The sequence below is a fragment of the Cervus canadensis genome, chromosome 28 (genome assembly GCF_019320065.1).
Source record: "Cervus canadensis isolate Bull #8, Minnesota chromosome 28, ASM1932006v1, whole genome shotgun sequence".
NCBI classification, from domain to species: Eukaryota; Metazoa; Chordata; class Mammalia; order Artiodactyla; family Cervidae; genus Cervus; species Cervus canadensis.
The window spans coordinates 12,081,859-12,093,634 of record NC_057413.1 but is presented as its reverse complement, the minus strand read 5'-3'; the positions used below and the strand labels follow the sequence as shown (position 1 = coordinate 12,093,634).

The following is an 11,776-nucleotide window of genomic DNA, read 5'->3' as shown; positions in this document are numbered from 1 at the left end:
GTTTTTCTAATTCTGCTTTAGGCTTAAAGATCATGAACATTGTTTTTTTCAACCAGTTTTTTTCTTTTTATAAGATAATGTTCGCTCCTGTCTGATTTAACTATCTGCTCACTTTCTGTCCTCTTTACCAACCACGAGGAAGGAGGAGAGTAAGAAGGAGGTTACTGCTTCTGTGTTAAATGTGTCTTTCGAAGTCTGCGTTTATAGCCGAGCACAGGAAAAGGAACGGAACCCCTTGGCTTTGTGCCTCTGCGGCAAACCGTGGCTCTCTCCTTCCGCGTCCTTTCCGAGAATTCGCCTTCTCCTCCCCCGCCCCGAACTACATTTCCCAGCGGCCCGCGCGGCCGAGAGCGCGGGCTCGACCAGCCCTTCCTTCCTTCCTTCCTCCCTTCCTCTCCTATCAGCCGGTCGCAGCGTGATGACGCAGACTCGCCGGGCGCTGACGAGTGACGGCGTTCTGGCTCGCGACCGCAGCGGCGGCCTTAGCAGCGGCAATAGACGCAACAGCGGCGACTGCAGGGACGACGGCGACGACGGCGGCGGCGGCGGCGGCGGGGCGGGCGCTGTGCGCAAAGGGGAGGGGTAGGCGGGCGGCGCCGGCGGCTTCAACTGCGGCAGCTACACGGCTAGGGCGTGCGGAAGAAGAATCCCCATCAGCCGGCGGCCGACCTAGGCCCGAGCAGCGCCGGGGGCCGCTCGCGTTGTCCTCTGCGGGGGGATCTCCATAGAGACGGTGACACACAGAGGCGGGGGTCCGCGGGAGCCTGCGGGACCGGAGAGCCAGCTCCTCGGCCTCTGTGGCCGCCTCCCCCCGCCCCCCTCCACCTCGCTGCCGCCGGCGCGCATTCTCTTCTCCGCTCCTGCTCGCCGCCCCGCGGTTCCCGGTGGGCCTGGGCCCCCGCTGTGAGGGCAGCGCGGGTGGACTCTTGGGGGCTGGGGCCGGGCGAGGCGAGGCGGGGGGCGGGGGTCCTCTGAGGCCGCCTCTGCCTCTCCCGCCCCGGAGGGGGAAGCCGCGGAGGCTCCGCCATGGCCTCGGGAGCCGGAGGCAGAGGAGGGGGCGGCGGCGGCGGCGGCGGCAAGATCCGGACGCGGCGTTGCCACCAGGGCCCGATGAAGCCTTACCAGCAGGGGCGACCGCAGCACCAGGTAAGGGAGCACCGGCGCCGTGTGGGAGAGGGGCCCTTCCCGGGCCCACGGGGCGGCGGGGGTGGGGGGGGGACTGGGCGGGCGGCGACGGGGTGGGCAGGGGGGGCGGCCCTGGCGCCCCACGTGGAGCGTCCGGGAGGCCCTGGGCGAGGCGGCGGGAGCCGAGGCCGCCGGGGCGGCGACGGGAAGTGGGCTTGAGGCCGGCCAGCCCTGCGGCGCACACGTGTGGCTCGGCCGCCTCTCTCCACCCCCGCCCCGCACCCCGGCCCTCCCTGCCCCGGGGCTTTCCCTGGGCCGGGGCGCAGGGCGGGAACATGAGTCCGAGGCCCACGGTGGGCCCAGAATTCTGCCCTTTTTTTTTTTTTTGGCGGGGATTAGGAGCTTGGAGGAGGGGGGGTAATTACTCATGTCCCTTAAGGGAGAAGGGAAAAAGCTGTGGCTGGGAGCCCCCCCTCCCCCCACGCCTGCAGATTTCTAGTCTCCCGCGTTTCAGCGCGTGCGGGGAGGGGGGCTGCCCCAAGGGCGCTGATCCTCACCCCGCCGGGGTACCTACCTGGGGATTGGCGGGGGCGCTGTTACAGGGAAAGTGAAATAACTTATTCTCCATCCTTTAAATTCTCCATCTCCCCGTGGCCCTCCCCGCTCTAAGAGCCCTGGCTTATTTTTTTATTTTCTTCTTCAACCGGGTTATGGTTAGTGGCACTGGGGCATTTTGAAAGATCAGCCCTCCCCGATCTAAGAGCCCTGGCTTATTTTTTATTTTTTTCTTCACCCGGGATATGGTTAGTGGCACTGGGGCATTTTGAAAGTCCCTCTCCGGACTGACGTCTTTTTTTTTTCCGTCGCGAGACTCTTCCCTCCCCACTTTTGTCCAACCTTTCTTCCCCCCACCCCCACACCCGCGCGTTTTATTTTCTAGACTAGAATTGGCCATTATGCACAGTTGACCGGGACTCCAGTTCTGATCTCATGCACAAAATATTTTAATATTGCAGTGGGTATTCTAGAAGTTTAGGTACTTTCGACACTACAGGGATGTTGGTGGTCTTGAAATTTAACCGCCTTGTGCACTCGTGGGTGTTTGAAATTATAAAAAAATCAGTTTATCCTCAGACATTTGATTGTGAGAAAGTTCAGTATTTTAAGTTTTGCTTGTTTTTTACGGGGGATTGAGTGGGAAAATGTTGAAAACCTTCTAATAAAAGTCACTTATAAAACTTTTCACTGATACTAAGGTAGAAAGTAAGTGTGGGCCTTAAACCTATACAAATGAGTATAGCAAAAGGGTTGCATACTGTTAAAGGTAGACTTCTAGATTGCTTTATTCCGGATGATGATAAATATTTAACACTTAAACATGTTTGGTGCTGTTGTTAAATTGTATCATTAAAAACAATTTTAAAAGTAAAGATTTGGGAGAAGTTTCTTAATAGTGAAATTTGTAGTTTATAATATTAGGTAGCTCTTTACTAATGGTTACAGGTCTTCTAATTACTATCACCTCCCACCAGTGTTCCCCCAGATAGACTTGGTTTTCAAATTTTCTTTGTGAGTAGCAAAATTAGAATTCAGGTCACAAGCCTGGCCCTTTAACTTAATCCTTTTGTTGTGAGGAAGTTTGACACATGTGCTTTCTGGTTTTTCTGAAAAATAAATTGTGAGTGCTTTCCTTAGGAGAAAGTTACTACATAAAAAATGAAATATACAGATCACTGGATGGTCTGGATGGAGTTTAGAAAGGAGCTTGTATATTCCAGGTGGCAAAAGCCAAAGTCACACCTTATTTTTAAATATACTTGGATAAAAACCTAATTTGACAGAGATGATGCCTTAACAGCATAACAGTTGTGATCCAAATTGTCTAGACAATTTGATTTGATTTGACAATTTGATTTCAGACTGTGCAGTTTTATTTTAAAGTTTGGTAGTTTATCATTTCCCCCTGTCTAAAGTATTCACCTTTTTGCCACAGCCATTTAATTGAAAAAGTACATTTGTAGCTTTTGAATTGGGATTAAATGTGTTTGGGAGTTTCTTAATCAACTCTGCAGGTATTATTAGTATTGGCTAATACGGTTGGGTAGCATGACTCACTGACTCAATGGACTTGAGTTTGAGCAAACTCCAGGAGGTAGTGAAGGACAGGGGAGCCTGGCGTGTTGCAGTCCGTGGGGTTGCAGAGTTGGACGCGACTTGCCACTGAACAACAATTAGTGTTGACAGTTACTACCAAAGAAAAGTATCCAGGCATATACAAAAGAATATTTAATTTGAGGATTTTTTAAAATCTTAAAATAAGGATGTTCTTTAGTCCTTACCAAAACTTTTGTGAACTTGTAGACTACCTGCTTGCTGTCAGCTATCCTAGGCTGTCACCTCTGTGTTTAGCAGCAGCTGCTGAGTCATCATGAATAGCATGGAGCTTCATGACATGGCATGTTTTATACTAACGTATTTTATTAAATGTCCACTGGTTTCTGGGCAAAAACAAAGTTTTTCGGTTGTGCAGTTGAGGGCTGAAAGAAGAATGAGAGATCTGGCTCAGTTAGTGGGTCTTTGCCATTGCTTGTCAGGATAACTGGCTTGTGTAGTCACATAGTACCTGTGACTTTCACATGTGTTCCACTGACTTGCAATTTCCTGTTTTGACTTCTGGTTTAGCTCTGCTGAGGTATATCTGAAGTTTACATTTTTTCCTTTGAACTTCTGAGCTTTAAAATGACATCTTGCTTGAAGTTGTGGAGAGAAAAATTCGTTGTCAGTTAACTAACTGAAGGGTGGTAACTTAAGCGAATGTGAAGAACAGCACTGAATGATTAAAAGTCGATCATTTTCACCTGCTTTCTTCCCTACCCCTTAACTCTTAGCCCAGATGCATTTAGGAAATGGCATCATTTTTCTAGTGGGAGTGAACAGGTCCCTAAAGAGTATGTGGTTAGTTCTTGTTGCCTGTTCAGTCTCTTTTCCCATTTCCTTTTTGTGTAGATTGTCAGGTCCAGAAAGTGAGCTCTGGAGAGGTCAAACTGCTTTTCTTAATAGCTGCTACAAAAAGCTTGAGCCCATGGGCAAATCAGAACCCTGCCTCTTGAAGAATCTACTGCCACCTCCTGGTGAGAGGGGAACTACTGATTTTTGCCCTTTTTTGGGGGGTGTGCTTCAGAGGTTTTGTCTTCTGGTTTGGAGCTAAGGGAATCCACTCATTTTATCTTCGTAGAGGCAGCTTGTCTTCCAAGTCAGTTTCTGCATTTAGCTATTTTTTTGGTGGGAGTGGGTGGCGAAAGCTCCTTTACCTATTCAGTAGCTTAGATCAGGAGTCTATAAACTACTTCTGTAAAGGGCCAGATAGTAAATATTTTAGGTTTTGTTCCTGCATGTTCTTTGTTTTTATAACTCTAAAAAATGTAAAAATCATCCTTAGCTTGAGGCCTGTATGAAAACAGGCTGAGGGCTGAATTTGGGCCGCAAACTATGGTTTGCCTTGTATTGGTTTATAAGATTGTGTGGTGGTTTGCTGTTTTGTAGCTTCTGTATGATATTTTGTCCCAGAGAATTATGTCCTGCTTGGTATTGGATGTCTAAAGAGAGTTCTCAATTTTGAAAAGGAGGGATATTTAAAGATTGAATGCATAACTCATCCCAGAAATCCCTGAATTTTTTTGACTTTTATCTTTATTTGCTTTATCCTAGATGTTTAATTAATACTGTCAGCGAAAACAAATGGACATAGTTTTTGAAAAAAGTGCTGTAAACCAATCAGAGCATCTGGGTTTGAATCCTTGTTCTGCCCAGACTTGAAAAGTTCTCTCTGCTTAATTTACTCATCTGTAAAGTGGAAGTCTGTTGTGAGGGGTTGAGTGAGATAATGTAAGTAAAGCTCTTAGAACTGGGCCTGGCGTATACAGTAAGGACTCCTTGGAAACTGTTGTGGTTAAATAGAACCTTTTGATTTAAATGTTTAGTCTCTGATTAGTAGAGATATCTTTATTTTATATACCCAAATTCAATGTTTTATAGGGTTGTATTGGATTTTACAACTTGTTTTCTGAGTGATGAGGCCAAACCTTTAAACAGCCTTAGACTATTTAAAAATGTGTTATTTTTAACATTTTCCTCATAGATGCCAGTTGTTTAAGTGTATAGGAAAATAAATCCACATACTGTTTAATGCATAGTAGAAAATTTTGTTTGTAATGAGAAGCCCTTGTGTAATAGATCAACTTACTCACCAATTTTTCTCATGACAAAAAAAGCCCAGATGTCTGCATTTCCTGGAAAGCTCTTTGAGGCAGTTACCTATTAGTTTGAAATAAAATGGTCTGATGTCACTAATTAAAGCCATTTCATTAGACACAGAATATTATTGGAAAGATGTAATATTAATGACCTTGTATTTTCAAAAGCGTTTTACTTGTAGCTGCTTAGGTTATGGTTGTGGTTGTAATATATTTTTCAACGATTCTTCTGTGTTGGGAAGCCCAGTTGAAAAGTCTTGCCACCAGATACAATTCATTGTATTTACTGTCTGAAACAGAGTGATAGAATGCCTCTTCTGTCTAAAGATATTTCAGTTTCCCTGCCCATTTGCCTGTGACTTAATACACTTTTACATCCAGTTTCCAAATAGATTGTGAAAGGAAAGTGACAATATCTTTTTGGATAACTTTCAGTGGGTTAAATTGCCTTAGGCTTTTATTGGGTCTCCTGTTGCTAGTTTGGAAGGTCTTGTAGGGAATCCTTTTCTTGCCCTTGTTGTTTGATTACTGTTAATTATCTATTAATTCTACTTCTGTAATATGGATCTCTAAAAATAATTTTCATGTTTCTCCTACCTGAATTAGTGTTAAAGAGCCTTAAAGGAGGTTGAAAATTGTGGCCAGTTATAGTTTTAATTTTTTTTTAGCTAGAATAACTTGTATGCTCATGTTTTTTGACTTAATCTCTTAACATTGAAAAGACAAATGAAACGTATAAAGAATGGATGGAAATCCATTTACGTGGCTGGAAAGATTTAGACTTGTTGGATAGGGAAAGCTTAACTATAGGTTGTAAAATGTGACAAATAACAGCTTGGGTTAAATTCAGATTATTGAAGTCAGGTTCAATATTACTGTATTAGAATTTGGGTACTTTCTAGTAGATAAATTCTTTAAGTAATGTAAGAATGGGTGTATTAAAAACTAGAAATAACTGAAAGATTAGCATCTAGGTTTTTACTATTTAGTGTTAAAGATATTTTATAATTAGATATTCAAGTCTCACATGAAGTCTTTGGTTCTAAGCCCTTGTTCTTCACTTGGGGTTGGATGGAGCAGGGGGAAAACTGATTAGGGAGTCTATCTGAAATGAGACTTCCAAAAAGAGTTGAAAGAGAAGACTAGTGACACAGGAGTTGAGGGAGTTTGAGAGAGAGTTCACAGATTCCTGGAAGAAAACTAAGGGTCACTGACAAACTTCAGCAAAATCTAGCCCAAAGAGCAGATGAAAGTCAAAACAACAGTGTCTTCTGGGAGAATAGGGCCCCAGAACTTTCAAACTGAAGATTATGTTTGATATTTATAGTGAGAGATCTAGTAAAGTTTATGTGAGAAAAGAGATTTTATAATCTGAATACTACTGTTTAATAGAAGATAATATGAAGAAAAGAGTTGAATAGAACTGAAATCAAGAAAACTATTAGGAACAGAGCTAGATGTAAGGAGGAGGAAGGCTATGTAGTGCTTCTAGGGAGAATGGCTGCTTATTCTGAGATTGCACATTGGTGAGACAATGTATAGGCAAAGAATTTCTTTTTCATTACAAATGAGTTCTGCGTTTGGATTGTAAAAGAGCCTTACGTTACCTCAGCCTTCTTTCATTAACCCTTGAACTCAGGTTAAATATAATTCGAAAAGCTAATGTCACAGTACCTTACAAATTGAATGTACTTAATGTAAGTGTATAGTATTGAATTGAATTTACTTCTGGCCCCCAAGTTGAGTACTTGTTCTAAATCTCAGTGGCATCATGATGAGGTTTTTGTTGTGGTTTGTTTTGCCAAATGAAGAATCCTTAGTTCTTCGGGAGAAATCCAATCGTTTTAACCCGTCTAGGTTTAAAGTTTTCCACCTATAATCCTTGAATTTAGCTTCATTACTTAGGCTTATCTGGTGTAGACTTTGCTTTGGGGCTACAAGAAGTATTTTTAAGATTTTAATACTCTGTTTTGATGCTTTTTCAGAGCCATTGACTAATTTTTTGTTTGACTTCTCTGCTTCTCTTCATGTAGTTGGCTTTGTGTTAGTTATCGTTCCAAAGGATGGTTTGGTTTTTCCCACGCTCTTGGGTAGTCTCACAAATGGTTTTTTGGAGGAAGGGCTATTAGTGTGGCAATGAAAATATTTAAACTGAAACTGTTATACCAAGCAAATGTATTATTTATTTTTTGAATTCTAGGATTACTGATGTCCTTTTTTTTAGAAACTTGCCACAGCATATCCCATGTGGGAATAAGAAGTTGGTTGCGGATTGCATCCGTAGATAAACTAAAATCATGCAGCAGCTAATCTGCACTGTATAGACCTGTTGCTGCCTTCACAGAGCTGATCCTGTAGCAGAGGTGGGAGATTGTCATCACCATCCCACTTGACAGATCCCCTCCACATAGGAAGTACAGGACACTATTGGTGCATGTGAGTGAGTGATGGTCCTAGAGTTGGAGGATCAGAGAAGCATTTCTTTAAAAAAACTACATCAAGTCAGTGAAGCCTCAGAAACTGGAGAGAAAGCTACTCTGGTAAAGTTGGGCTTGAGTATTCACTGCTTAGCAGACCTTTATTCCGTGTACCTCTGTTTCCCCCTGAAGGTTAGGTTGTTTGTGTTTAATATCACAATGCAGGGAATTCTCTGGCTGTCCAGTGGTTAGGATTCTGAGCTTTCACTGAAGAGGTCATGGATTTGATCCCTGGTCAGGGAACTAAGAACTCAGGCTGCATGGCCAAAAAAAAAAAAAAGAATGTATCACAAAACGTTCTTTCTCCTGGCTCCATACAGGAAGCTGATTTGCCCCATTCCTGGAAAGACCTGAAACGTCTTATCTAAATAACTCTTGAAATAATAACCTTTATCTCAATAAAAAGGCCCTTAATTGGTAATAGAGTCAAAGAAACCTTTGGGAAGAAAACAATTTTTCCCCTTTTCTAGCTCTTCTTTTTTTCCCTGCTTTCCATTAGTGCCTGAAATTCATAAAAATTGCCAGCCAAGGAAGTGCTTCTCCAAATCTGTATGGTAGATAGGGTTTCATACTCTTTGTCTGCCTTGTTCTCTGCGTGATGAGATTTCTTTTCCCCAGCAGTTCTTTAGGGCTTCCTTGGTGGCTCAGACACTGAAGAATCCACCAGCAGTGCAGGAGCTGTTCTTTAAACTTGTAGTATCCAGTGGTTGATTATTTACTATAAATAAATGTGTTAAGTCTTTCAGTTCAGTTCAGTCACTCAGTCGTGTCCCACTTTGCGACCCCATGGACTGCAGCATGCCAGGCCTCCCTGTCCATCACCAGCTCCTGAAGCTTGCTCAAATCATGTCCATTGAGTCAGTGATGCCATCCAACCATTTCATCCTCTGTCATCCCCTTCTCCTGCCTTCAGTCTTTCCCAGCATCAGGGTCTTTTCCAGTGAGTCAGTTCTTATCATCCTTTGGCCAGAAGTGTTGAAGCTTCAGCTTCATCATCAGTCCTTCCAGTGAATATTCAGGACTGATTTCCTTTAGGATTGACTAGTTGCTCTCCTTGCAGTCCAAGGGACTTGCAAGAGTCTTCTCCAACACCACAGTTCAAAATCATCAATTCTTCAGCGCTCAGCCTTCTTTATGGTCCAGCTCTCACATCCCTATGTGACTACTAGAAAAATCATAGTTTTGACTAGACGGACCTTTGTTGGCAAAGTAATGTCTCTGCTTTTTAATATGCTGTCTAGCTTGGTCATAGCTTTTCTTTCAAGGAGCAGGCGTCTTTGATTTCATGGCTGCAGTCACCACCTGCAGTGATTTTGGAACCCAAAAAAATAGTCTCTCACTGTTTCCATTGTTTCCGCATCTATTTGCCATGAAGTGATGGGACCAGATGCTGTGATCTTAGGTTTTTTGAATGTTGAGTTTTAAGCCAGCTTTTTCACTCTACTCTTTCACTTTCATCAAGAGGCTTTTCAGTTCCTCTTTGATTTCTGCTATAAGGGTGGTGTCATCTGCATATCTGAGGTTATTGATATTTCTCCCGGTAATCTTGATTCCAGCTTGTGCTTCATCCAGCCTGGCATTTCTCATGATGTACTCTGCATATAAGTTAAATAAGTAGGGTGACAATATACAGCTTTGACGACGTCCTTTTCCGATTTGGAACCAGTCCATTGTTCCATCTCTGGTTCTAACTTTTGCTTCTTGACCTGCTTACAGATTTCTCAGGAGAGAACAAAGGTGGTCTGATATTCCCATCTCCTAAGAATTTTCTGCAGTATGTCATGATCCACACAGTCAAAGGCTTTGGCGTAGTCAATAAAGCAGAAGTTGTCTTTAACTGGGAATAAAATAGATTCAGAAGTATGCTTTTTTATGTTTTACTTCTTTTCTATGTTTGATTTTCAGAATTCATACTATAAAGTAGATAGATTTGAAAATTGGTATAAGTGGCATGGCATTTGAGATAATGTCAGAAATAGTTTAATTTTGTTGTTAAGCTTATTCTCACGGTTATGTTTATATTGGCCTTAGCTGGGAAACCTGTAATTGAGTTTTTAGATGATTTTAGTACAGTGTTCTTCAAATTTAATTTGCATAAGAATCACCTCAAGAGCTTGTTAAAACAGATTTCCATTTCTAACATGATCTTAGGTGACATAGAGGCTGCTGGTCTGAAGACTTCCAGTTTGAGGACCACTGTTTTCGGTTTTGGAACAAAAGGTTACACACGGATTCTCTCACACACACTCGTGCGTGCACACACACACCCATATGATCAAAGGGGAATTTCGAAGGATTTAAGTAGTTATTTAAAGTCTGTTAGATTAAGCATTTATTACCAAGGTTTCTAGAAGCTTGGACAGCATGTGCCAAGGGCACTTCTACACTTGGGTCTTCGCAGTTTTTGTTTCCTCGGTCTATAATACTTCTCTGCTAGAAATGTGCAAGGCGCCTCCTCACTTTTCCCAGGTCTTTGCCTGTATGAAACAGCTGCTCTGTTTTGCTTTCCTGCTTTATTGTTGCCCACAGCACCAAATCACCGTGTCGTGTGTTACCTGTTACACTTGTTTGTCTCCCTAACTTAGAGTCTAAGTTCCAAGAGGGCAGGGACTTGTTCCCTGCTTTATCCCCAGTGTTCTTGCCTGACCTGTAGTGTATGATCAGTAAGTATTGATTAAATTAATCGAATGAAGTAAGACAATGTTTGCTTTTACCTCTGTTAGATAAGATTTTAAAATATTCGTCAGGATAAGCCTCTTTCCTGGTCCATTTGTGTACTGTTTTACAGAGATAAGAGGTGGATGTAACTTACGTGCTTCCTGGGGAACCCCTGGTGGCCTCCTGGTTAGGACTTGGTGCTTTCCCTGCCGGCCTCCAGGTTTGATCCCTGGTCTGGGAACTAAGGGCTTCCCTGGTGGCTCAGCTGGTAAAGAATCTGCCTGCAATGTGGGAGACCAGGGTTCGATCCCTGGGTTGGGAAGATTCCCCTGGAGAAGGGAAAGGCTACCCATTCCAGTATTCTGGCCTGGAGAATTCCATGGACTGTGTAGTCCACGGGGTCACAAAGAGTTGGATACGACTGAGCGACTTTCACTTTCACTGGGAACTAAGATACCAGCATGCTGCCAAAAAAATGTGTTTCACCGAATGTGGTACATGTGTTCCATTGTTGCTAAAGAAGATAAATCCAATGAACTGGCTGACTTTAATTTTCATGTTAATTAGAAAACAAATTTAACGGAAGTACACTGCTGTATCAGTTAAGGACCCAGCAAGAAGCAGTTAACTCAAGCTGAAATTTCTTTTAAGAGTCTGCTCAGAGATAAATGCTGGTGGTTAAAGGAATACATAGGATGCTCAGAGACTAGCAGTGGTGGGAAGTTGCCACCTCTCCTAGGACTGGACAGATAAAGGAAAGAAACCGTGTAACTGGTGTGGAACAAGGGCTGGCTGGCTGGAGCTGTAGTTTTAAAGATGGGGTGTTTGAGCAGAGAGAGCCCAGGAAGAGAGACTTCACTTGCCTTCCATCCTCTGATAGCTAATGACCTCTAGAATCTCTCATGAGCCACTTTGTTGAGACAGTCATCGGAGATGGTGTCAGGCAAGGGCAAGTGAGGACTGGTACAGAATCAAATCTGTGATTTGGTAGATTTTATTGTGTAGAAAGAGCTGTTTATTAAGAGAAGTAAACTTCCTGGTGACTTTCCAGGTGGCTCAGAGTAAAGAATCTGCCTGCAATGCTGGAGACCCGGGTTTGATCCCTGGGTTGGGAAGATCGCCTGGAGAAGGAAATGGCAACCTACTCCAGTATTCTTGCCTGGAGCATTCCATGGACGGAGGAGCCTAGCGGGCTAATAGTCCATGGGGTCACAAAGAGTTGGACGTGACTGAGCGGCTAACACACACAGATAGAAAACCGTT

The 11,776-nt window shown here is 43.5% G+C and overlaps 1 protein-coding gene across 1 annotated transcript in view; it reads left to right on the top strand.

Moving 5' to 3' along the window:
• Positions 1–454: 454 nt before the first annotated feature.
• The window catches only part of NUP153 (nucleoporin 153), a 63,910-nt gene continuing 52,588 nt past the window's right edge, over positions 455–11,776 (top strand). Inside the window, exon 1 of the mRNA XM_043449246.1 lies at positions 455–1,146. Coding sequence (XP_043305181.1) covers positions 1,027–1,146 — 120 coding nt within the window. The 5' untranslated portion in view covers positions 455–1,026. The remainder of the gene's footprint in view (positions 1,147–11,776) is intronic.